Source organism: Triticum aestivum, chromosome 7B (genome assembly GCF_018294505.1).
Source record: "Triticum aestivum cultivar Chinese Spring chromosome 7B, IWGSC CS RefSeq v2.1, whole genome shotgun sequence".
NCBI classification, from domain to species: domain Eukaryota; kingdom Viridiplantae; phylum Streptophyta; class Magnoliopsida; order Poales; family Poaceae; genus Triticum; species Triticum aestivum.
Genome location: NC_057813.1, coordinates 396,233,358 through 396,259,950, shown reverse-complemented (window position 1 = coordinate 396,259,950; position 26,593 = coordinate 396,233,358). Strand labels below are relative to the sequence as shown.

Genomic DNA, 26,593 nt, shown 5'->3' with positions numbered 1-26,593 from the left:
GCTTGATTTGGATAAATGGCTTTTCCATGTGGCCCGTATTATTCTACTGAATGTGCAATGTGTTCGTTTTTCATCAACATATTTTATTGATAGTATGCCAACCCTCACTTAATCTGGTCAATAACTACCATATATGTGTTGCAGGGAAACAATGGGAAGCATGGAGGTTTACAATCGAGGTTTGCACATGCATGGTCCTTGTCTAATAGCACATTATTGTGCAATTGCATGAACCATTCCAATATTTAGGTTTTTAACAATTTGGTCTTGCACATGTAGGTCCTGCTGTTAGAGGTTTCGACCCACTGTTCGACCCATTTTGCATATGGGGAAATGAGTTGTTCATGAATATCATTCAAGTCAAAAAACTCAGAAAGATTGTTAGCATAAAAAAAACTAGCGACGAGAAATAACAAGATCTTTGTCTGCACAATAAAGAAGACATCAGTGCACCATAGGATGGTACTAACTATTATACCTTGTCTTTTTTATTCCTTTGCGCCATTTCCGAATTTAGAGAAGATATTTATGCATATCTTTGTTTTTAGGCCTTTCCAAAGCAGTTCACTGATGATTACCTCTCAAACCACCTGTACGGTCAGGAGGCGAGGAAGGTATTCATACAACACCCATGGTACAATATTGAAGTCTTCCTCAAGAGGGCAAAGGATGGATGGTCAATCATCCATAGGCACTGGCCTAAAGTTGCAAGGAGCTTCAACATCAATGAAGGCTCAATATTCACCTTCCCTTCAGCAGCTTTCTAGATGAGATTCATCTGTCTCTCTACCGTCTATGATGCTAATTTCCAAAGGTTGTAGATATTGCGAGTGAAACTTGGTATTGTGCAGCTGTGTAATGGAGTAGCTAGCTATATGCCTATATGGTATAACTGAGTGTTGAAGCTATATGTATTCGGATGTATTTCATTTATGAAATCCTAGTTCCGTAATACGAAAATAAAATATATTGTGTGCTTAATATGAGATGTCAATTTGATTAATAAATGGATTACTAATAATAGGCCAATTAGCATGCTTATTCGGTTTTTCTATTGCAAACGATTATTGAGACAGCACCGTGGGAAATGATCTTAGACAACCCAGACGGTTTCCAGGAAGAAAACGTGTTGGATCAATGAACAATCACACATGACTTCCTCTCGAAAAATATTTGCGTTAGGCCACCTTGCGCAAACGTTTTCCAAAAAAAAAGTGTGTGTGATGGACAACATATGTCACACAGTTTCTTCTATGCACCATGCGTGATGCATTCAATAATGCAAACGATAAAATTGTTAATATCGTCTGCAGTGGCAACACTATCACAAATAATTTAATGGGGAAAATTGTATGTGATGTACATGCGAAAGGAAACATTTTCCTTGCATTGACTGTGTGGGATGTACATATGAACAGAAATGTACTTCTTGAATTGACTGTGTGGGATGTACATACGAACGGAAACATATTACTATGTGGGATGTACTTACGACCTGAACCGGTTGCGCATGTATCTCTACTCCTAATGTCTGAGTTGGTAGTCCGTGTTCCAGGTTTATTTATAGTCCCACCTAATCAGGTTTTTTTTGTACTTCTTTGGTACTTGCTCTCATCTCCCGCTCAACCGTGAAAAACCACGTAAAACCCCGCGATCGAGCGCCGCGGAAGCCCAACCTCCCGTCGCAATTAACTAACACAATCGAAAATAAACCACCTAGAATAAACCGGCGAAAATTAACCAATGAAAAAAACGCCCTACTGTGCGTCCTCGAGCGAGGTCTCGTGTTCCTTGTGCGAGGGACAGTCTCCCCGAATCTGCCCTCATTCGCCCGCCGCCGCCCTTCGATCCTTCACCGCCACCACTCCATCCCTACGCTGCCGCCGGCGCGTAACTCTAACTTCAAATCCGCCAAACTCCACTGATCCGGCTCTGCTCCCGTTCAGGACCTCTGCTGAGCGCTTCCCAGATCCGTAGCCAATCCCTTTCAGGACCCGTCGTCGTCGGAGACGTCCAGGACGTGGCGCCGGCTTTCCCTTTCACGTTCCCCCGCCGAAGGCATCCAGGATCCGCCGCCAGACACACTCACTACAGGTATCACATATCCTCCGCCGGCTATCCCTTTCAATCAGCCATCTTATGAACACACAAAAATTTACATCCATCTCATTGCATACACACACACCAGGAGATCTACAGCCATCACAGGCATCACATAATCACAGTTTTAAGAATGTACAGCCACCACATACATGTCAGGCATCACAGGCATCAGAGGCACCACATGATACAAATAGAGATATGTAGATCTTGTAATCTACTAGGCATCCAAATAGCAGCAAAATCTGTAGATATGTAACTCTGACAAAACTACAAAATAAAATAGCAGCAATTAAGGTTCAGGGCTGGACACAAATAGTCCTTCATTTTTCATCCACACACGTACAGAGATAATAGCTATATACCAGACATCCAAATAGCAGCAAAATCTGTAGATCTGTAACTCTGACAAAACTGCAAATTAAGATAGTACCATGTAAGGTTCAGTGCAGGACACAAATCTTTTTCATCCACAAACATACAGAGAGAATAGCTATAGTGTAATGATTACCAGATTATGGCTGACAACAATATGAGAGAACATCCTGATCTTCTAATCTACCAGCCATCCAAATAGGTAACTTTTGAGAAAATTTGAAATAAAATTAGTATTAGTGCCAACCAGTGATATATGGCAGTATAACATATTTCAGCGGAGCAAATGCCATCCACAAACGTATATAAGATCAAGGTAGAAAATGATGAAAGCACCCTACATATGAAATTGATGAAAGCACCCTACATATGCTTAAAGTTCATGATAAAACTGTTTAAAGGAACATAATGATATACTGTGATAAAAATTAAATGGAGCAATTGATTTGTCTAGCATTATTAATTTCATGGAAGCATTTAATTACCAGAATTATAATGATTTCAATTAACAACGTTTGCGGCTGTCTAGAACATGAGAAATGACCCTGCAGAATTATATTAATTACCAGCCACTGTTTTTCTAACTGTTTAGGTGCAGAAGCAATTGTGCTTAAAATTTATGATAAAACCGTGTCTAAAAGTAATAAACTGAATGATAAAGTCTGTATGCCTTCAAGTAAATTACCATCTTGTGCATGCGTTCAAGTAGATTACCTCTTGCTCATGCGCCATCTTTCTTGCTTTCATCTTGCATCTACTATCTCCATCCAAGTCAAGTTTCCTTTAAGTTTCTTCCAGGCCTCAAAAACATCTCAGACAGACACAAGTTGGAGATATCGGTCATTACATTTGCGAATGGGTAATGCAAAAAGCAAGGACGATGAACATCAACTAGAAGAGGTCGTAGTTACAGGTAATAAGCATTGCACCAATTTTACTTGCATTTATGACAATAACAATCTTTTAGCAAAATGTGTTGCAGGTCAGACGAGCGGTACAAATCATGATGAATACAGTGCAACCTTGATACCCTTTGATGAACAAGATGAAGCTAATTACGCAACGGAACCCGGTATATATCTTTGTGAAGAATACTGAGCTGTATTGCCTGACGTGCATATCTGACAAATCTGATAGAATGCTGGTGACTGAGATTAAGAACCATGCTAATTGTGTTGCAGCCCCTACGAGCGAGACAAATCTGATAGAATCTAATTCAAGCATCGTAACCGTAACTGCAAATGTTGACCCAATTTACACGACGGAAACAGGTACATCATTGATCAGATATTGGTTTGTTGTTTGCCTGGATACCAGGCAGACATTGGTTTTGTATTCATGCTGACTAGAAATCTACAGATGGATCAGAATGGGTAAGGCCTGGGTACCATGCTGATGGTCAAACGGCTCCGGCTAATCTGACGGAGCTACGAGTTGACACTGAAGGTATCCACCTTCCCAACCGGCTTGTGCAGTGGTGGTTCAGTGTGTTTTATTTGTTTTTTGATTTGAACTTATAACATGATGCAGACAACACAGTTTCCAAACAGCTTGAAACTGGAGCTCTAATTCATGAATCTAAAAAATACGCTGAGGAAGCAAGGGAGCAGTACAATGCACGGAAGCGTGCAGCTTATCGGAAGAAAAAAAATGAGGATATTATCAGTTTACAAGAGGAGAATCGGCCTGTACTTGCAAAATCTGGTGAGTTCATTAACGTGAGGTTGCTGGATGCTCTTAGTTTGATATGCAGACATATAGTATGCACATGATTCGTTCTATTAACCTATATACCTGATTTGAGATAATATGATGCTCATACTATGTTGCTCATTAGATCATGGGGAACTTATCAACGCTCGTAGGCGGGCGGCTTATCGAAATAACAAGACAAATGGTTTGGATTACCAACAAGTCAGTGGGCAGTCAGCCCGTCGCTGATCTCTATGTGATATCACAAATGTTCTCGAAGATAGGGAGATAAATAAAGCCACGCCAGATTATCATGGTTGGTAAATTGATCCACGTCCCGTATGTGATGTGTTTGCAGGAAGGTAGTTACTTTTTACACAATTTGTAGAATTACTGACCAAGCTTGTTGAATCATATTATTCAGCCAGCTCGAAGAATACATCAGTCTCGACTAATGATGCAACATACCCTCGGAAGCTATGGTCACATCGGGTGTCCTTTGTTTGAGAGATAAAAAAGGTAATATGATATCACCATCTTTGTTGTCATTAGATGTCAAGTTGTGTTTTCTCATTTGGCTTTAGAAATAATGAGGTGAATGGCATGATTATGTGACTTTGATGACACCAAAGACAATACGATAATGACAGAAGATTTTTGCAACATAGAACAAAGAAACGCCCTTGAAAGGGCTAACTGTCGGCGGAAAAAACAACCTAATGACAGAGATGAAAATGCACATGCCCTTTATTCAGCAGGTAAGCTTAAAGGGTTTTAACCATGATACTCATTCAACAATGGCTGGCTTGTTACCGTTTTATTCTCTAATTTAACAGTTTGCCCTGAATGACACTAGATGACAATATAATCTTGAATGACACCCAAGAAACACATCATAAAATGGAAGACGAACGCAAGAGAGACCATAGAAAAGCACTTAGGAGGGTGTCATATCGGCGGAAAAAACAACCTAATGTCCTAGATGAAAACCAATGTATCCCTATTTTATCAGGTAAGTTTGAAATGTTTTAAACATTATAGTCGGTACCGTCGTAACCAACAAGCATTAATATGGCTGATGAATTCTGCTTCACCAGACAACCCAACCAGGTCTAAAACATTTCCGTGTTCAAGCACAGTTTCATCTGGACTCAGCTATGACAACGAGCTTCCAGGTAAGCATATTGTGCCTACTCATACATCAATTGCTTGCATGTATCTATTTTATTCTCTAATATTTGGGAATGTTCTGAATGACACCAGATGTGAATGTAATCTTGAATGACACCCTAGGAACAGAGCAAAAAACGGAAGAAGAACGCAAGAGAGACCATAGAAACGCCCTGAGGAGGGCTTCCTATCGGCGGAAGAAGCAACCTAATGCCCAAGTTGAACATGCACTGACCCAAAATTTAGCAGGTAAACTTATAATGATTTAACCATTATGGTTAGTACCGTCTAATTAATTAATGCTTAATATGTTTGGACAACTTTGGTTCACCAGACAAAGCCACTAGGTATACATCATTCTCGCATGATGCGTCAACATTTCCTGATACAACTACGGTCTCATCTGGGATCGTTAATGACAACGAGCTACAAGGTAATCAAATTTGTTCCTACTCAAACAGCAATTGCTAGCATCTAAGTGGTATGATCCCTAATTTTCTGGAACGTGTGAACTATATTCCAGATGTAATTTTGAATGGCACACGAGAAATAGAGCAAAAAACAGAAGAAGAACGCAAGAGACCATAGAAACGCCCTGCGGCGAGCTGCTTATTGGAGGAACAAGGATAAGCGTATCAAAGATCAAAACAAACGTCCATCTGATACTTCAGGTATACGCTTATGTCCAATATCACTTTCGTTATCAGGACCTACTATTCTAGATGGCGCTCCTCCAGTGCCAAAAAATCAAACTGTTCTAACTACGTCTTGAAAATATTATTGAACCAGACGACCTGAATTGCTCTAGCGTTACAGACTTAATGAAAGACAGAGCTACATGTCCCCCTTCAACTTTACACGCGTCTGTCATTCAGGACACTGTTCTAGCTAGGAGGCAAAGTGACAATGAGCGGAACGTAATTTAAGTATTTAACAGACGAGCAAAGGGTGCAGAAAAACGCGAGTAGCAAGGCATGCCGTCAGAAGAAAAATGACGAATTAACGGTGGAGGTCAGAGAACAAAAGAATGAAAAAATACGAGAGAAGCGCGTGCAGCGCCGCAAAAGCATGTCGGTGATTGAGAAGGGAGAGTCAAGTGCACACAGGAAGGCCAATTATGACAGAAGGAAAAAAACACCATGCAACGAATGCATCGTGATCCCCCTTACAGGCCTAGCAAGCTCAACCTCTGAATGTCCCACTTCCCCAAGCCGTGCATCACCCGCCTCTCGGGACGCAAATGATTCAACTGATGGCGATCCGGGGACGAACATGCCGAGATACACTGCCGGTGCCGATGGTATGAAATTGCGATTATCAGCTTATTATGCTCATTCTCAGCATGTTGTTTTAACATTATCTTGTTTGTTGTCGCATTCTGTACGACGACAATGCATAAGACATCAATATATTCCAAAGCGGCACCATGGGCGATGAGCAGGAAACACACGACTTGATTGACAAGGAGTACTACATGTTTTGCAACGAAGGTATCGCCAACTCTACACTATGACACTGTCGAGCTTTATTGTTGTGTCATTTATTCAAATTTACTGGTGTCAACGTGATTTTTCAATAAATGCCCCGTAGGCGTCGATAATGACATATTGGATGATGACGAGGAAGCGAGCATGTCTAGCGCTAAAACTAGCGAGCTTGATCCATTTGACACTGTCTACTCGAACATTCCAAACAGCACTCACATCCTGAAGCTCGACGAAAATTGCAAACACTGTAATGCCAGGAAGTTTGAGTCTGAGACTGACGGCTTCTGTTGTCGCAATGGCCTGATCCAGCTTAAGAAACCAGAACCAATCCCAAAGCTTATGAGGCTATGGTCCAGCATGGATGCAGATTCTAGACATTTTCGGGAGAACATACGGTTCTTCAACGGGCATTTCACCTTCACAACCCTTGGCGTCAGCCTTGATGAAAACTACACAAACATGAAGTCTGGGGTGTACACATTCCGAGCACACGGCACCATCTACCACAATGTCCATTCGTTCGGGCCTAGCTCCCGTACAGAACATCTGCAGTTGTACTTCTATGACGACGACCCTAACCTAGATCATCGTAAGGCGGCCACCAAGCAGTTAGATCAGGATGTCGTGAAGAGGTTAGTAGACATACTGAAAGGAAACCCATACTCCCAGCAATTTAGGAGTTTGGGTGCACACAAGGACAACCTCGATGATTATAGGATAGACCTAAACACTGATAAGAGGCTTGACCAAAGAAGATATAATAGACCGGTGTCATCTAAGGTCGCTGCAATTTGGGTTGAGGGCACTGACTTAGCAAAAAGGTTTGACCGCAGGATAACACTTTGTGGTAACAACAACGAAATGCATAGTATACGTGTGACCTCAGGGGCATATGACCCATTGTCTTATCCATTATTTTATCCAATGGGGGAGCTAGGTTGGCATTCGAAGCTACCCAAACGTAATGTTTCTTGGGAGGTTGTACAAAATTCTTGTTTGTATCATGGTGATGAGGATGATGCAGGTATGTCGTTTGTCTCCCACTTTGATATAAATAATTTCTTGTTTCAACCAATAATGCTCACGCGATGGTTCTCAAACATGTGCAGAGGGGAATAGTAGGTTATGCGTCTCCGTGAGAGATTACTACTGTTACATGTTGCAAACACGGCATGCGATCTTCAATCCAATACTCTGTGGAGCACGCCTTCTGCAGCAATGGGCGGTTGACATGTACATCAAGATTGAGAGCTGTCGGTTGAGGTGGTACAGGAAGAACCAGACGCAGATCCGTGTCGATTTGTACAAAGGAGTTGTTGATGCGATCACATCAGGGGAGACGCGAGCAAGCGTTGTTGGTAAAAGAATAGTGCTCCCTGGAACTTACCCTGGTGGCGACCGCGACATGAAGAAGAAACATATGGATGCCATGGAAATTGTCCATACATACGGGAAACCTGACATCTTCTTGACCATGACTTGCAACCCTAAATGGGAAGAGATAACAAATGAGTTGCTGGACAGACAGCGCAAGACCGACCTGATATTGTGGCTCGCGTGTTCTATGGCAAACTAGAGGCTATGAAAGATATGTTGCTCAAGAAGATGGTCCTGGGTGTTGTTGTTGCTTATGTGTACGTAGTAAAGTTCCAGAAGAGAGGCCTCCCCCACGCACATTTTTTGTTGATCATGGATTCAACGTATAAGCTTCTTGTCCCAGAGCAGTATGACCGACTCATTTCCGCAGAGCCCCCAGACAAGCAGAAGTATCCGGAATTGTATGCAATGGTGGTAAAACATATGATGCATGGACCATGCGGTGCTCTCAACCCGAAGAATGTTTGCATGCAAGATAATGAATGCAAATGCAGATACCCACGGCCGTTCAATGAGAACACGGTACAAGGCAAGGACTCATACCTAGTTTATCAGCGTAGAGACGATGGTAGACGCGCTAAGGTTCGAGGGAAAATGTTGGACAACTGATGGGTTGTGCCATATAACCTGTACCTTCTGTGGATGTTTAATTGCCACATCAACGTCGAGGTCTCCTCTAGCATAAAGGCTGTAAAATACATTTATAAGTACATCTATAAGGGTCATGATAAGGCTTCTTTCAGCATCGACCAGCCAGACGTTGATGGAAACATTGATGAGATTAAGAGATACGTTGACGCAAGATGCCTCTTCATTCCTCCGGAGGCTATGTGGAGGATATTTGGTTTCCCACTATGTGCCAATTATCCGCCTGTCTTGCAGTTGCCTCTTCATATCTCGAATATGCACAGGGTTGCATTCAATGCACAAGCTGACTTGAAGAATGTTGTATCCTTCGAGAATGCTTCAAAATCCATGTTAATAGAGTATTTCAAGGCAAACGAAAAACACCCTTGGGCAAGGCATATATTGTACAAGGATTTCCCCGGAAGCTTCACGTGGGAGAAGAGAAAGAAATTTTGGAAGATGCGGGTGGAGCATTTTCAAATAGGTCGTATCGTGTCTGCCAATCCTGCCGAGGGGGAGCGATACTACCTTCGTGTGTTGTTGAACCATGTTCCGGGGGAAACAGGATTTGAGGACTTGCTCACCGTCGACAGCGTGGTATGTGAGAGCTTTAGAGAGGCCGGTGAAAGGTTGGGACTCATCGAGGCAGACAACACGCTCGACGACTGTCTTACTGAGGCGGAGCAGTGGGCTATGCCATGCTCTCTTAGGAGGCTCTTTGCAACAATCTTGGTGCACTGCGAGCCAGGCAATGTGCACGGTTTATGGGATAGACACCTTGATCCTATGTCTGATGACTACCGTCGGACATGCACGTCTCAGAACGAGGTGTAGCAGATGGTGTTGCTTGACATTAGGGGTATGTTGCAGTCTATGGGTAAAGACATTATTGATTTCGATCTTCCAACGATCAATGATGCGTTTGACCCAACCGAGGGAGAGGCTAGAGAGATCATCGAGGAATCAACTGTTGAGTTTGACGAAAGTGACACTAAATTGGCATCTTCCCTGAATTTTGAGCAAAGGGTTGCATACGACGAGATACTAGCGGCTGTTGAACACGGTGATGGGGGTATATTCTTTGTTGATGGCCCTGGAGGTACGGGGAAGACCTTCCTCTACAGGGTGATGCTCGCCAAGGTGAGGAGCGATGGCAAGATTGCTATCGCTACCTCGATGCCGGGCGTCGCTGCTTCTATCATGCCTAGCGGCAGGACTGCCCACTCGAGGTTCAAAATCCCATTGAGTTGCGATGATGGAGCCTCGTGCAGCTTCACCAAGCAGAGTGGAACCGCCAAGCTGCTAAGGATGGCCTCATTGATACTATGGGACGAGGCCAGCATGACTAAGCGACAAGCGGTTGAGGCATTAGACAATAGCATGCGCGACATCATGGGAATACGCGACCGACCCTTTGGAGGAAAGACTGTTGTTTTTGGTGGGGACTTTAGGCAGGTGCTTCCGGTCGTTAGAAGGGGGTCATGGGGCCAGATAATTGATGCAAGCCTCCGAAGTTCTCATCTATGGAAGAGTATGCGGCAGCTTCGGCTCATCACCAACATGAGGGCTCATAATGACACGTGGTTTGCAGATTACTTGCCCAGGGTCGGTAATGGTACAGAGGAAGCCGACGATCAAGGCAACATACTACTCCCTGATGATATTTGTCTACCATCTAAAGGCGAGGTTGACGACCTGGAGAAGCTGATTGACCACGTGTTTCCGAGTCTAGATGACAACATGGCTGATTCGAATTACATGACATCTCGCGCCATCCTTTCCACGACAAATGACAACGTCGACGAGATAAACATCCGCATGATAGAGCGTTTCCACGGAGATGAAGTAATCTACCATAGCTTTGACAGTGCGGAGGACGACCCACATGGCTACTGCGCTCCTGAGTTTCTGAACGGATTGACTCCCAATGGTCTTCCTCCACATGCACTCAAACTAAAGCTGAACTGCCCGGTTATACTTCTAAGGAACATTGATCCAGCTAATGGGTTGTGTAACGGGACTAGGCTTGTTGTTAGAGGTTTTGAGAGGAACACCATTGATGCAGAAATCGTTATTGGACAACACGCTGGTAGGAGGGTCTTCCTTCAATACCTATGTGCCCATCTGACAACGACATGTTTCCATTCAAGTTTAAGAGGAAGCAATTTCCTATAAGGCTTAGCTTTGCTATGACGATTAACAAGGCTCAGGGGCAGACGATCCCGGTTGTTGGTGTGTATCTACCTAATCCGGTGTTCTCTCATGGTCAACTCTATGTTGCTTTGTCTCGAGCCACCGCAAAGAGAAACATAAAAATACTAATTCAGAAGGAGAAGCCAAAGGAGAAGTCCAACAAGCAACATAACAATCCGAAGAAGCGAAAAAGACCGACCGTGTCCTTGCTGACCTCAATGCAGAACATCGTCTACAAGGAAGTACTTACAGGCAGAAGTCTGGTCTAAATAGTCCTGCTGGATTTACATATGCAATTTACTATTCCGATGGGCAAGAATTGCTGTAATTCGGTCCTATGACATATATTTTCATTTGGTATCTTGGTTGTTTGAGGTATACACCAGTCAGTTCAAGTAATAACTGTATTTCAATAAATTTATTCTGTGTTATGTGTAATCTGACAATGTACATGTCACACAGTGTACTATGTCTTGTGTAATATGAGAATCAGAAATAATGATTGGCTTCATGAAGAGCTGGATCATGTTAAAATTATTTTATATAGTTTAATTGCAACATTGAGCAAATATGTCTTGTCACCATCAGTGCGTGTGATACATTGGTTTACATATGTTATGTGTGCTCGAGATGAATAAATCATAAATGCTCATGAAAAGGCTGCAATCATACGTGTATCTGAAGTTGTTTTCCTGCCTTGAGCTTTATGAGTGTTTATGAGTGTGTAATATTTTATTTGTTCCATCCAGTTTTATATGCTATTCCTTTTTCATGTACATTGATAGCTATCAAGGCTTGTTGTTAGTATATATAGTTATGTATTTGAAATTCTTTTACTCCCTTGAGCTTTATGAGTGTCTAACATTTGGTTTGCTCCAATCAGTGTTAAACTCTGTTCAGTTTTTAGCATTGATGAAGCATGCAGGGTCATGAAAATTCCGAAAGCATACATGGATTTCAAAATGTTTTTACTGCCTTCAGCTGTATTAGTGTGTATGAGTGTCTAATATTTGTCCCACATCTTCCTAATTATTATATTGGTGCTCAAATTAATGTGTTTGACGCCATCTTGACGCTCAATTTAATGTGCTCAAATTATATTGGTGCTCAAAAAATGATGTTCAAAAAAAGTTGTTCAAATAAAAATATTTACTATAAATGGAAAATAACTTAATAAAACAGGAAAAGGAATTATAATAAATTTAATTTCGACAGACATAGTAAATATCCATATAAAAACTATTTGATGATGGCAAGTTAATTTATTTAATGACCAAAATCCCCCATATAATATTCGGGAACAAATAGTATATGACGGCAAGTGATCATGCCAATCACCAACCATGTCATCAAATCAGAACGTGTATCATCAGCCTTAAATGTATTTCTGTTATATCTCCAAAGGGGTTGGTGACATTAAAATTAGTAGTGTTAGTTTATTTAATGGCATGTTCATTGTTTTTCATTGTAAACTACTACTGGTTTGATCACGCCGAATCCTATCTGATTCTAGAAGATTTTATTTTGTGATTGTGATCATCTCGGTTGCTTCATAGAGGGATTTTCTAATCTGCGTTCCTTATAAACATCTATAAATTGCTACCCCCTTGCACCACCCAAACCAGAACGCTCCACCCTTGCATCACCCAAACCAGAACGCTCCACCCTTGCCACTCCATTTTCTTTGACATGTCGTCATCCAATAGTTCCGAGGATAACCATCATGATCAAGAAGACACGAATCAGATTCACCCTGATGATCTAGGTCAACTGGAAGATGAAGAACCGCACCGAGATCGTGTTCTTAGTGAGGGATCCTCACGAAAGTGTAAGAAACTAAAGATGCATGATCATAATCTGCCTATTCAGTTCCCAACCACTCTTTCCACAAACCACTTTGATAACCTAATCCGACGCCGTGAGGTGCATCACATCCCTCGTGCACATGTCCCCTCAGCCTGGGATATCCAGCGTGACACGGGGTCAAATGCACAAAGGAAAGATGGTTGGGGTACCAAAAACTATGATATTCTGCAGGCACATCAGCGTACTAGCATGTTGGTGCAGACTTTGATTAACCAAATGGATCATTTGACGGAGGTGGTCATGAAGCATATCCAAGCATGCGACAAGAAGCCACCACCACCATGAAATGACCAAGCATGAGGGGGTCTACATTGTTATTTGTATTTCTTATTATGTTAGTTGTTGCATTGCTCCTTATGAGCATTTATCAATGTAATCGTTCGGATTCAAATAATCAAGGGTTATTAGTTTGCTTGTTCTCTCATACTTGTGCTTGATGTCAATGTGATACTCTCAAATCATTTATCTATATCTACACTAACTATAAGAGACAAAAGGTTCCCTCTCCTATCTTTGGGATGCTTTGTCTACCTCCAATTGTCACCTCATTACCAGTGTGTTCTCCGCGGCGTGGGCTTGATGGCTTCCGCTGCTCTGTATGGGAGAGAGAGCATGCGTGTGTGAGAAAGGCCCAAGGGCCAGAGCAGTTTTACCCAGGCGCAAAAATTTTGATGCTGACGAGCAGCAGCAACCCGAGTACTTATTTGTTCGTGTTTCGCAAGAAGAACCAGTACTCAGGCGTTGAGAGAGAGAGAGAGAGATGGATCGTTTATTTTTTCCGTGACCGAGAGATGTTGCTGATGTGCTGCTTCTACAAATGCATACACAAATAGGGACATGTGTCTAATACAGTTCCTCCTAATGCATACGCATAGATAGACAAAATTATGTTGTGTGCTATCTATGGGAGCGCGTACTTCTACTACTATTATCTTTATTTGTTGTACTATTGTTTCTCATTTGTAACGTATGTGTGTTTTAAAGATTGTTGTGATGAACAATAATAAACAATATTATCTTTTGCAAAGCTGTGTTCGAATGAATGATTCATATTCCAATTATATTGTTTGATATACATGAGGATCGTAAAATTATGTGTTAGACATGATTTATACTAAAATAATAATATTGTCTATTGTCCGTTAGCAATTACCTATAAATTAATTAAAGATGTGATTTACGCAAGGTCAATTACCTATAACATAAGTAAAGATATCATCAAGTTAATGGTAAAAAACAGAGTATAAAAGGGAAAAAATAAATAATTTTATGTGAGAAATAGAAAGTCAACCTTTCATAGGCAACAAATTGTGATTCTATACGCATGTGATATCTCAGATACGTTTTCCCTGGCAAGTTATCATAAATCACAAATTTGCATCAATTAAATATGATGTGAATCAATTCGGTTGATCATGGACCGATTTTGAGATGTATGTTTCCTTGTTTAATAAAGAACTTTTAATAGGTTGCCGAATATTAAAGATCTGACAGATATGTCACCAACGGGGACCTAGCTTGCCAAAAACAAACATTCAAATATATTTCATTTTCCCGCCGCCCTCAATGCTTATAAAAACAAGCCCCGCTGCACAATATTTGTCTTCATATATTTCGATAGAGGAAAAGTCATATCCTACACGACGACCATGGTAATCTCATACGGTTCAATCACCTCTAAGAGGGTGATGGCGTCGCCTCCAGCTCCTGTCATCAGTCAACCCATCACCCCTTCGATGAACAGGCTAGATATAAGATCAGCTCTACTATTTGCCATCACTTGATAATGTTTTATTTTATTGAAATAATCACCATTGTTTTGTCTCCTTGTCTTTATCTTGGAAGTTGTAGCGCATGGCATAGACTAGAACATATTAATAGACTTGGCGACTAAAACAGATTTTCTCGGCTTGTTCATCTTGTATATTAGTTAAAACTAGATGGACAGTTAGTCTGAAATACATAATAGTTTTTTTTATTCGTTGCAAAATATTATCTTGCTATAACCAAACCCCGTAGGATATACAATTTTTTTCCATGGCTCCGAAACACCCCGTCCAAATATAACAAAATCAATCTACGCATTATATTGCGAGATGCAACCCCAAGAAAATAAGTAAGAAAAACATGAATAATATGTATAAATTTGACATGCTTAGGGTTGGGCCACTAGAATGTTATGCTCCTTGTCTGTTTAATTTTATGCTCCCCTTGCAAATTAATTTTACTTCATCCTTTTGTTTTATTCTACGCACAGGAACTTAAATTTTCATCGAGTCTAAATGGAGCACATATATCAGAACTGTTGGATTATTCAAGCTAAGGTCATGTGGAAGGCTCGCATCAAAGAGAATGGCATGGGAAACTTGTACCTTCAGTGCATACTACTCGATCGGCATGTAAGGCACTAACCATCTACTTTACGGAAACAAAAACATGTTTTTTTGCACATTGTTTTATGATTCATAAAAATATTTTAGGGAACAAAGATGGAATCAATTGCGTACAACAGCGAGGCAATCCGTTTCAACAGCATGCTACAAACCGGTGGGACCTATGATTTCAATCGCGTCGGGTTCAGCCCCACAGAAATGCCAGATGGACATTTCTGGTACCTAAACATGGACTTTGTCACCACACTAAGTTCTACGACCGAGGTCTGGATGTCGGCACAGCAAATAACGTCGACAATTTGCCCACTGTGCTTCCCACAGTTTGAAGAAATATTTGAGCTACGGGACAAAACCATCACTGGTGCATCATCTTTACATTTGTTGTTGTATATTATGTTGTATAACTCAGAGTCTCATTCTGATTTCAAATTGGCAGATGTGGTTGCTATCCTTGCATACGTTGGTCAGATAGAATATAAGTTGGATTCAATATATGACCGCCGCGTCCCTTCCCTCAAGATTGGCCTCATGAACTCTCAATAAGCGCCATTGTATAATTTGAGTTTTTCATATGCTTATTTTTGTAATTTTATTGTTGCAATGATAGACTCACTTTTGTATTTGTTTGTAGACGGCAGATAATATTCTTACGTGTATGTGAAGAACACGTTGGGTGTCACTTCTGCCATTTGCAGTGCACTGACAATCTGTTCGAGAAGATTGTTGTTACTTATATACAAGTAAATCAAAGGGATCGATGCTTGCAAACTATAAGGGAGAGCACATTCATCTTCTCTCCTAACATTTATGATGGTCATCATTATCTACAAGGTAGGGGCTGCGTTCTATTTTAAATTTGTTTTGAACGTATTTTTTTTATAATACTATGTCACTACTATATAGCACTGATTTTTATCGTAGATATCCATGAAGCCAGCCTCATGACACATGATGAAATACGTGCGTACGTCAATGGTGTTGTTCAAGCGAGTAACAATGGACACTAGAAGTATGCCAGATGAAATTAGAGCGGCCTTGAGGTTTTTGGACGGCTGACTATGCACTAATGCATATTGAAATGTCGCAAATAAATGGCTACTACAGTTTGAGAATTATCATGGACCTTTGAGAATTATCCTTTTGACAATATGAATAATGTATTCTACGTCTACAGTATACCTTGAAAATGTAGTGTTCCGTCTTTTGTCTTACGTCGTCGTCCTTCGTCCATCTCTCCCCCACCCTTCCTTTTTTCACGGGAGCCAGAAAAGTAAACAAGGCACGCACGCAGTATATTTTTATTTTGGAAAAACTAACTAAGCCTTCTGTACCTCGTGCAATCCCAACGCAGGCATATATACACGTACATTTAAAAAAATTATGATGTTTTGGTATTATCAAACTATCCAGACTTTATGATGTATTGGTATTATTGAAGTTTGGTTTTACTACCATATTGTTGGTTTATTAATTGATGTTTCTTTGAATTTTAGTTCCTTCTAAATTGAACATTGCCCTTTGGCATGTAATAATTTTGTAGACACTCTAGCGTTGTTCGGGTCCAATATGGGGCAGGTAACCCAGACCTATGGCCCGGTGCTGTCCGTACCTTTGCCCAGGGTTTTGTTGCCACCGATCTTGCTCGGTAACTTAAGGAAGTGAATGAAAGTTTTGCAGTTCAAAAAAAATGTTTATAATGCCCACGGAGGCCAACTATTGAATCAAGAGGGGGAAAGATTTATTAGAGGAAAGCCACCGGGGCACACCGTTGAAAACAGGGAGGCAGATTAATTAGGGAAATACAGCAGGGCCCACCGGTTAAATGATGGGGCTGCAGCGATCACTTTTCGTGTGGGCATCGAGCGTTGCCGCAATCGCCCAGTACATCCTATTTCTTTCTATTTTTAGATTGCGAAAGTTATGGGGAAAGGGAGGCATATACTAGGAAACATTTAATATGTCTCTGATTTATCTGCATAGTGCAACCAAAATAAAGATCTTGCCTTAATTTATGATTGTTTTTTCTTAGTGAAACATGCAATTAAGGAACATTAAGGGGCACCTTCCTAACAATTCAAGCACAATTCCCGTCGGCCATCATCTCTGCTCAATAAAATACTACGGGTCCTGACTTCACCGTCGTCCACTGATCCCTCCCTCGCTTTACCAGTGCTAGGACAGAAGTTTTGCCCCGGTAATGGAAGCAATGTCGATTTTTGGGGGAGTGCGACACGCAGTCGACTTCGTGTACGATTTCATCACGCTTTCCTCAGACAAAGAACAACTAGAGTAAGTTTTCACAGCCCTAAATATCTAATCTTGTTTGCACTTCATCGTCTAGGTCCAGTGCCCTTTACATGTATAATTTTTATATAAGTTATCGTATAATTCCACCCCAGTCACTCCCAACAATATTGAACAAGTGATATAACACTGCAATCTGTTAAAGTTTTTGCTGGTGGATAATACAAAAATACTTAACTTACGTAGAGACTGTAAACTTTTTTAGGTCATTTAATGTGATATATGCTATCGTTAAATTAGTCATATGTTATAGACACCAACACAGTTGAATTGTTTGACTTTAGGTTTACTTAAACTTATGACTGTTATGAACCTTGTTCTTCCTTTTTATAGCACAATCTAGATTAACAGCCCCCCGCCCATTCCCTATCAAGATTAGCCTACGGATCATCCGAGACACCATCAGAGGAGATGGAGTTGTCCATCCGTTGTGCTTCAATCTTGCCGTCCGTAAGATTACTACCGTCGCAGCGGAGAGGAGCGCAGGCACCGGCTCTGTTGGAAAGACACATTTTTTTAATTTGGGATTCCATGAGCAAGCACGGGCGCTAAGGCAGACTTGGTTAAGCCAAGAACAACGCACCAATGCGCTGATTAACAATGTCGTGCTTGAACCTTTTCCAAGATACGACGTGTTTCACACCCCTACAATTGTGAGTTTTATCATTGTTATAAATTAGTATGGGTATCTTGTTTGCCATTTACCTTTGTCTACCAAATGTAGTATATTATCCCACTGGCACACGTGGATTCTTCATACGGTCTTTTAGCAGTGAAAATGGAAATGGAGAGGACTATCATGATTGATTATTTGAACCAGGCTTTATTTTAGTTTGAGGAGGACTTCCATGACACTGATCTTCAGAGGGAAGCCCTTTTAGTGAAGCAAGAATTGAGCTTTGTCTTGCAACAGGAGGCCCCTGATAGGAACAACCAACTTATGGAATGGACCGAACAAGAGAATATTCATGTTTCACCTCGACGGTACTGTTTTAAATTTGTCTTAGGTATTAGTGTGTGCTCTTATATAGCTATTACAATATTGTGTTTTTTTGTGACAGCATGGACTCCGGATTCAAAGTTTTACAGGAGATGGCCCATCTGTATGAAACCATCGGGAATGACATGGTTCATAACATGCCTAGGACTGATGCAAGTACATTTGTAACGAGGTTACAACTTTCATATATTTGCTAAATATATCTTCTGACTATTTTTATGCTTATTTTGAAGGATCCAATAAGTCTCAGGAAGCGACTAATGGTCCAGATGTTGATGGTCAGGGAGAATGAAGCAAAGGACAACATTCCAGATCAAGTTAGAGTAGCGTTGAGATTTATTGGTGGCTAAGGAGGACTGCTGCATCGATAAATACCTAAAAATAAAGTGATGTTTAGTTGTTTGCTAGGTAATAATCTGTTTGAATGCCCGTGCTGATCAGATGATCAAATGACATTTTCTAAAATATTTATATAGTTTAAAGAGTGATTGATGGTGGCATCCACTAGCTATGTTGGTTGTTTATTTATCTTACATTCTATCTAAATTTTACGGTTGTAGACCAGACCAGTTTGGACCATACATGGTGCTCCAGTTGAACCGGAGTACTTTTGTGTTGTACGATGGCAGGTTCACAACATACTCAAAGTAGACCAAGTGATGTTTTCAGACATTCCGTGCCTCGCATCATATACTACCTCGTATAGTATAACTCCATCCATACACGCACTGTTATACTATACGAGGTTTTCTTCGTCGGTAATAATCACATTCCAGCTAGAGAATACTCAATAAACATATGACGTTCATATGGCACGTACCTTGCATATATTCTTTATTTTTTAAGTTGTCCTTGATCTTCCTCTCTCGCCGTTGCATTTAATTCCAGCTAACTAATAGACGCTGCTTATATTTTTTGTGATCCTGAATATAGTAACAAAAATGAGAGATGAATGTTTTTTTCTTATTGATCAGTACGTACAGTAAAAAACAAAACCACTTTAATAGTAGATATGTTAGTGTGCATGCCGTGAATTTTCTATTGCGATACAGCAAAGCAGCTAGCACAAAGCAGTGAGCGACCAGCAAAGCAGGAAGCATTGAACAACTAATAACAGCAAGCAATGACCAACTTAACATCAGCATCATCAAGATGATGGTGGGGTAGAAGGGGGAGTGAAAGGTGATGGCTCCTTGCTGTTGCCTGTTATCAGTTGCTGCTGTATTGAAGAGGAGGAGGATTAGCTACAAGAGAGGAGGATGAGGATCTGCTGGCGAGGAGGGGAGGAGGATCTGTTTGTCTTACACAGTTTGTGCAAATATCATCAAGCTTAACAAATGTAAGATCACTCACAATATCACAGACCCCCATACATATATAATCCCAGGAGTGCCGGTGCAGTGATTGTTCGACATAAATAAGAGTACAGGAAGCTACTACTACTAAGCTACTATACTAATCAATTCAAATTTTGTTCAAGTTGCTACCGTTTTGTCGTTTAGAGGATGTACCTGGCTGGCTAAATTCGCTGGAGTCTGCTCTGTCTCAGATAGGCTGCAGCAGTTCCACGCCCCCTTCTGACCCACGCTCCCTTGCAAAAGATCAATGATGCATTAGGTGCATCTGTGTTTTGATTGTGCATACAACAAAATCAGAAGGTTGTTAATTGCCATATTTCAGAAACAAAACATTTAAGATTATTTGTTTGTTAATTTAACTTTTTTTACGTTGAACTGATTAAATACACATAAGTTATATAGAAAGTTCATGTTTATCTTTTCAAACTGAACAATAATAAAAATAGAATCAATATTTAAATATACATATAAGATATTTCGTTTTTATATGGCATGCAATCAGCATGCCATGATCGGTTGTTTATTTAATTAATACAAAAAATTAATATTTTAGTAAGTTATGATTTCTGACATCTTTTCTAATTTATTATGAGGTGTGTGTATGATGAAAAAAGGAAAGATATCTGCACCATACATAATTATACATGGTAGAACTGGAAAGATATCTGCTTTCCAGCCTTCCCCTGCATGGCCTACCTATATATGTTAACCTCCTCTGCCATCCCTCACACCCCTCCTTACTCTCCCTTCGCCCATCACATATAGAAAAGCATCAAAATACCCAGACTTGGAGGACAAATTCCGGAGGAGCACCTTCTGTAAGCAAGGAGCACAAAGAAGGCACCGTCCTCTAGGTATGAAAATTTCTGGATCTATCTATTCTGTAAAAGTTTAACAGTTATTAGATTAGGATCATGCTTGGTCAGGCATACCATCAAATTGCAAAGAAAGAACACCATTGGAGATAGTGCCAGGTTATAAAAATATCATAGCCAATACAATTGATTTTAGATCTAATAAAGCAGTCCAATTAGGTGGGCTGCAACTGAATACAAATAGTTCTTTCAGATATTATAGGCTAACAGTCTATTCTGACCATAGTTGACTGCCTAACTTTTTAATGAAATCTCATTAATATATTTGAGCCAGAAAAACAAACATTTAACTTCTTAAGTGTTTCAACATGCCAGAAAACAAACAAATGTAATCATCTTCTGAAGATAGATGTCATCAGAGTCATAATATTAAGTCATTACTGCAGTGTTATCATATAAATTGCATGATGAAAAAATGCTTCGATGGAATAGCCTAAAACTATTCACAATGGATATGTAATACTCCAATACCAACTACATTATCAAGATAGAGCAAGTAATACAATGAATATAACAAATAACAAAAATATTCTAAACCACCTTCTGGCCTGCCAAATGAAACAAGTATTTAAACTTTCTATCGGCTCATAAATCATAGCTTGCAGACCATCACGAATTAGAAACATGTCGCCAAGATTTGCTTGAATTATAAACATAATAAACATGTTCTAAGATTGTACTGTTCCTAAGTTAAACAACATAGCTATAAGTCCATGTATAAAATAATAATAAAGAGTTAAACTATATGAACGATATAGTAAAGGAAATCAAAAACTCACTTGCACATGATCTCTTGAACTGGCTCCCTTCATAACCCTCCATCAAATCAAACGAAATAGCCTGCAGGAAATCAAACAGTTATAATTAAATGGTAATCCATCAAACATATTATTGTATTAAGCTACAGTGTTCAATCAGTTAACTGATCATATAATAGAAGGCCAGCTGAATATACCTTTGCGGCACCAGTGCTGCTCAGAATGATGTTGAAGCTGGCAGCCCTTCCACCTCTCCAGTCCTTGCTGGAAGGACAATCAACAGTCTTATGGGTTGCTGTAAATTCAAATTTCAGCCACACATAAGCATACAATAGTCAAATATATAATATAAAATGTTGAAGAAAAAACCCAGTGTAATGCATTACCAGTCATGGCATGAACTGTTGTCATCAAACCCTCAACGAAGCCAAACATGTCATTGATAACCTGAAAGAAACAAATTATCAGTATACAATTCCCAATATTGGCAGTTGGTTTGAGCAGCACAAAACTTCAATGATAAGCACCTTAGCAAGAGGAGCAAAGCAGTTAGTGGTGCAGTTAGCGTTGGAGACAATGTCGATGTCAGGTTTGTATTCCTTCTCATTGACACCACAGACAAACATGGGAGCATCCTTGCTGGGAGCAGAAATGATGACCTTATTGGCACCACCCTGAAAGTGGTGACACAGAAAACTAATTTAGTAAATTATACACAAGAAATGTTTACGTACCATGAAATGTAAAGTGTGAAAGAATGTACCTTAATGTGAGTTGCAGCCTTGTCCTTGCCAGTGAAAACACCGGTGTCCTCAACAACGTACTCAGCACCAGCAGCAGCCCATGGGATCTCCTCAGGGTTCCCACATGAGGACATTGTACGATCAGCCCGTGTACTTTACATGGAAATCAACTGCATGGCCACAAAAATGAGTGGTAACAAACCTGCAGCCAAACACAGCAACCTCCTTGGCTCCTTCTCACCGATGAGAAGGGTCTTGGAGTCCTTCACCTTAACTTAATGGTGCTTCCACTGTCCGTTGACAGTGTCATACTTGAAAATGTAGGTCTGCAAGTTACAAGCACATAATTCAGAACCATAATATGAGACAATCAGTAGCGCTATGCTTTAATTAAGTACTAACTGGCACGGAGCATGCATGTGTCTTATTTAGTAAGATAAGAGATAATACTACCAGGTGTACATCTATTATAAATACCACAATGGAACAATAGTCACTGCATGGAACAAATAGATTCCTCAAATCTGGAACTGCATAACTATTCTCCACTGAAGTGAGGAATATAACGTATGCATAAGGCACTTGCAAAGCAGATCTAAAAGTCGTTTCCCAAAACTGATGATACAGACAGGCATGTAGCGACATTCACTAGATTCATATACATCGCTATTTAACTGTGCTTATGATTGTGTAGCAAAGCATCAGCGTGTAACTAGAAAAGCAAATCCATTCATGTTTAGTACAGATCTAAGCTCGTAATCCAGTGAATATAAACGGGTGTCCCATGCACGAATCCAAAATGACCCTACCATACGTGCCCATAGATCTCATAAGCTAGGAGAATCGAGAACGATACCATGTAGTCGGTGGTGATGAAGGGGTCGTTGACGGCGACGAGCTCGACATCGGTGCTCTCGAGCGCAACCCTGGCCACAAGCCTGCCGATCTGGCCGAAACCTGCAGCGCAAAGCAAACATGCATCCAGTGGCGGAGCGTGACAAGCAATTAAGGGGGGCCAATATTCTAAGTCAAAGCAAAATATGCATGAAAACAGATGTGAATCATACAAAATTATATGGTAATCAAGCACATCTTGCTCCTTCCATTCTTTGGCAGTCAGGCTCATCAATTGTTGGTTGCCGACTCATCGTATTCCATGCATATGCAGTAGCAAGTAGACACAAAATCTTAGTGATGCCAGAAGATGCAACAAGTAGAGGGCGAATCCAACTAGCAAGCAAGCAGTCCGATGCAGCAACAAGCAGGAAGCTACTCGTACATATATCGATCAAGCTGCTTGTACTAGCTACCTAGCTTTGTACGAACAATTAATCAAGCTGCTTTTGCTAGCTAGCTATAGCTTTGTACAGATGGAATTATGGAGTATGGACTACACAAGCTAATCGGATTGAAAGGGAGTCATCCATCGATGGCTGGGCTAAAACACTTAATATATATACCTCATATATACGTATACTAACACAAATGCAGTTTGTAAGGGGGGTCACGACCCCGTTTTGCCTCCACAAGGCTCCGCCAGTGCATGCATCCATCAGAAAACGAATCCACAGAAGTAGCCAATAGTCAACGAATCCAACTCAGGGTTCGGATCCAGTGAATATAAACGGGTGTCCCATGCACGAATCCAAAACGACCCTACCATACGTGCCCGTAGATCGCATAAGCTAGGAGAATCGAGAACGATACCATGTAGTCGGTGGTGATGAAGGGGTCCTTGACGGCGACGAGCTCGACATCGGGGCTCTAGAGCGCAACCCTGGTCACAAGCCTGCCAATCCGGCCGAAGCCTGCAGCGCAAAGCAAAAATGCATCCATCAGAAAATGAACCCACGGAAGCAGCCAACAGTCAACGAATCCAACTGAGGGTTTGGATCAGCGTACCTGACCTTCTGGTGTGGCAGATCGAGGCACCCCTCTTCAGATCTGCGCAAGGAACTCGTCGGAGATTAGTACCGGACCTCCAAACGGCGACCAGATCCAGCACCCGCGCCCGGTCGATGTTGCTCGATGTGTGCGTCACCATCGGTCGCACACGGGTCGCCGGAGACTGGTGCGCTGGTCGGCTGGCGGAGTCGTGGTCGTTGCGGGCGCGGCGACATGCACGACGATGCGGTAGGGGGAGGTGAGCGGGCTAGATGTGGCAACTGGCAAGAGTGGAAAGGAGAGGTGAGGGCCTGATGCGGCAAAATCGGGCGGAGGAGCGCGGTCGGCGGCTCGTGGACGCGCGCGGCCGGCGGCTCGTGGATGCGCGCGGCGATGCGGCAGCGGAGGGGAAAGGGGGAGTTGAAGAGAGTGGAGTGAGGAGTGAATGGGATAAGGTTGCGGGGGGGGGGGTAGGTGGCGACGAGTTTTATGGGAGGCGGGGGAGGTGGGCCGTCGGGCGGGGTAGTTGTGTCGTCGCATGGGGGAGGTGGGCCGTCGCGCGGGGGAGGTGCGTCGTCGCGTGGGGGAGGTGGGCCGTTGCCTGTGCTTTTTCTTGTGCTGGGCCTGGCCCAGCCATTTATGGCCCTGTGTAATTTTGTGGATCAAAAAAATGTTCATATAGATATAAATACTATACATACCTCACAAAATCAATAAAAATATATAATAATATACATGGTTCATAAAAATATACATTTTTTATACTTATTAAATAAACCAAGGGCATCACAACAAAAAAGTGGGGGGGGGGGGGCAAATAATAGAAAACACAAATATACTTGGTTGAAGAATGTTTGTTTGCATGTTTTATTTTATTTTGTTGCATAGATTTCCATAGACTAAATAAATAATTTAAATACTTTTCAGATAATTACTTACTTATATAAGAACATTATAGTTAGTTGTTTTTCCTGGATTTTCATGGGGTACGACATTTATTTAAACAAAACATATTTATAATAATATCAATTAGGTTTTTTTGCATACAAAAAGTTTTCTTATTTTCACTTAAATTCTTATTATATATTATATATAATTATATGATGCAGTAGGAAATATCATTTATATTTCATCATGGTATAGTTGTTATTAGTGTTGTGATGATTTTTTTTAATTATTTTTATACCTCACAAAATAACATATATATTTACAGTATACATACCTCACAAAATATACAAATAAATATTAATAAATAGTAGAAAAAACAAATATACTTGATTAATGTTGGTTAGTTTGTTTTAGTTTTTGTTTGACAATTTTCCATATCCTATACAATTAATTTTAAATAATTTAAGCATTTTCAGACCCCTACTTACTTATATATGAACATTATAGTATGTTGTTTTCCTAATTTTGTTGTGTTAGTAAAATGATTTAAGCAGCAATTTTTTATAATAAAACCAAATGCTTTTTTTAGCAGAGAAAACATTGTGTTAGTTTCACATTCAGTTTTATTATATATTTATATAATTTTATGATGCAGTAAATTGATGAGTTCGGACACACGCACTGATGCAATGATGACAGACCAACTTGAAACACCACGAGAAGAGGTGTGTATAGCTAACTTTTCTCTATACGTATCTTATAGATGATAATACATAAGGTCTATTTTTACAATTTTGTTTTTCCAGAATACAGGAGACATGGATATGGACTTTGGAGATGCACAGAAAGAACACATTGAGGGTTCAGTTGTGATGTCGCTGGGAGGGGACGAAATTTCACAACATAAAAATGTCGAAGAGGTTACATCTCATAACAAACCAAAAAAGGATGCTAATTTACATGTTATCCCACAAGGTATTTTTTTAATATAATTATTAATCTTATTTTTGTGATATTGTCTTTTGTATTCAACTAATTTTGCTCATTTTGGTTGCTAAGTTGGCTCATTTTTTTATGAATTCGACAGACTATGTTTGTACCCCTAGAGATATTACAGTCATCGAATCAATCAAGTCTGCCCCCAAGAATACCCAGTTCGTGGACATTGGAGATGCCTTGTTATCAACCGACGATTTGGAATGCCTTATGAAAGATGATATGTTCTTACATGACGGTGTAAGACCAAATACACAAACTTTGTAATTAATAATTTGAAAAAAAATATAATATCATAAATTGTAAATATAATGTAAATGTTGATTACAGGTGATAAATGCTTATATATATTGCATGCTTGATCACGACCATATAAAAGTCAGAGCGGGTGAAAAGGTAGAAATTATTAGCACGTTTGTATCTGGCCAGATAAAAGAAAACGGAGAAAGAGACATAGACCCATCAAAACATCACCGCATCGTGCACCATGTTAATACTTATCTACAG

The 26,593-nt window shown here is 40.6% G+C and overlaps 1 protein-coding gene across 12 annotated transcripts; it reads right to left on the bottom strand.

Annotated features, from left to right (window-relative positions):
* Positions 1–2,192: 2,192 nt before the first annotated feature.
* Positions 2,193–24,661, bottom strand: LOC123156868 (glyceraldehyde-3-phosphate dehydrogenase 2, cytosolic). 12 transcript variants are annotated; one of them, XM_044575052.1, is made up of 11 exons: positions 24,221–24,661; positions 23,386–24,126; positions 23,175–23,275; positions 22,339–22,644; positions 22,103–22,249; positions 21,962–22,022; positions 21,773–21,870; positions 21,597–21,657; positions 20,639–20,823; positions 20,096–20,175; positions 19,429–19,803 (listed from the first exon to the last, which is right to left on the bottom strand). In XM_044575052.1, the coding sequence occupies exons 4-9, from the start codon at positions 22,450–22,452 to the stop codon at positions 20,819–20,821; spliced, it is 486 nt and encodes a 161-aa protein (XP_044430987.1). In that variant the 5' UTR covers positions 22,453–22,644; positions 23,175–23,275; positions 23,386–24,126; positions 24,221–24,661; the 3' UTR covers positions 19,429–19,803; positions 20,096–20,175; positions 20,639–20,818. The 12 variants fall into 12 exon arrangements, 6 of the variants coding, with proteins under 6 accessions (XP_044430987.1, XP_044430986.1, XP_044430985.1 ...); XM_044575051.1 differs by having other exon boundaries at positions 19,429–19,800; XM_044575050.1 differs by having other exon boundaries at positions 19,429–19,507.
* Positions 24,662–26,593: the final 1,932 nt, after the last annotated feature.

Coding starts and splice junctions, on each gene's coding strand:
- LOC123156868 (XM_044575052.1), bottom strand. CDS start 22,452: ATGTCCTCATGTGGGAACCCTGAGGAGATCCCATGGGCTGCTGCTGGT. Junction 22,250..22,338: donor AGGCTGCAACTCACATTAAG/GTACATTCTTTC, acceptor CACCACTTTCAG/GGTGGTGCCAATAAGGTCAT. Junction 22,023..22,102: donor GCTTTGCTCCTCTTGCTAAG/GTGCTTATCATT, acceptor TGTTTCTTTCAG/GTTATCAATGACATGTTTGG.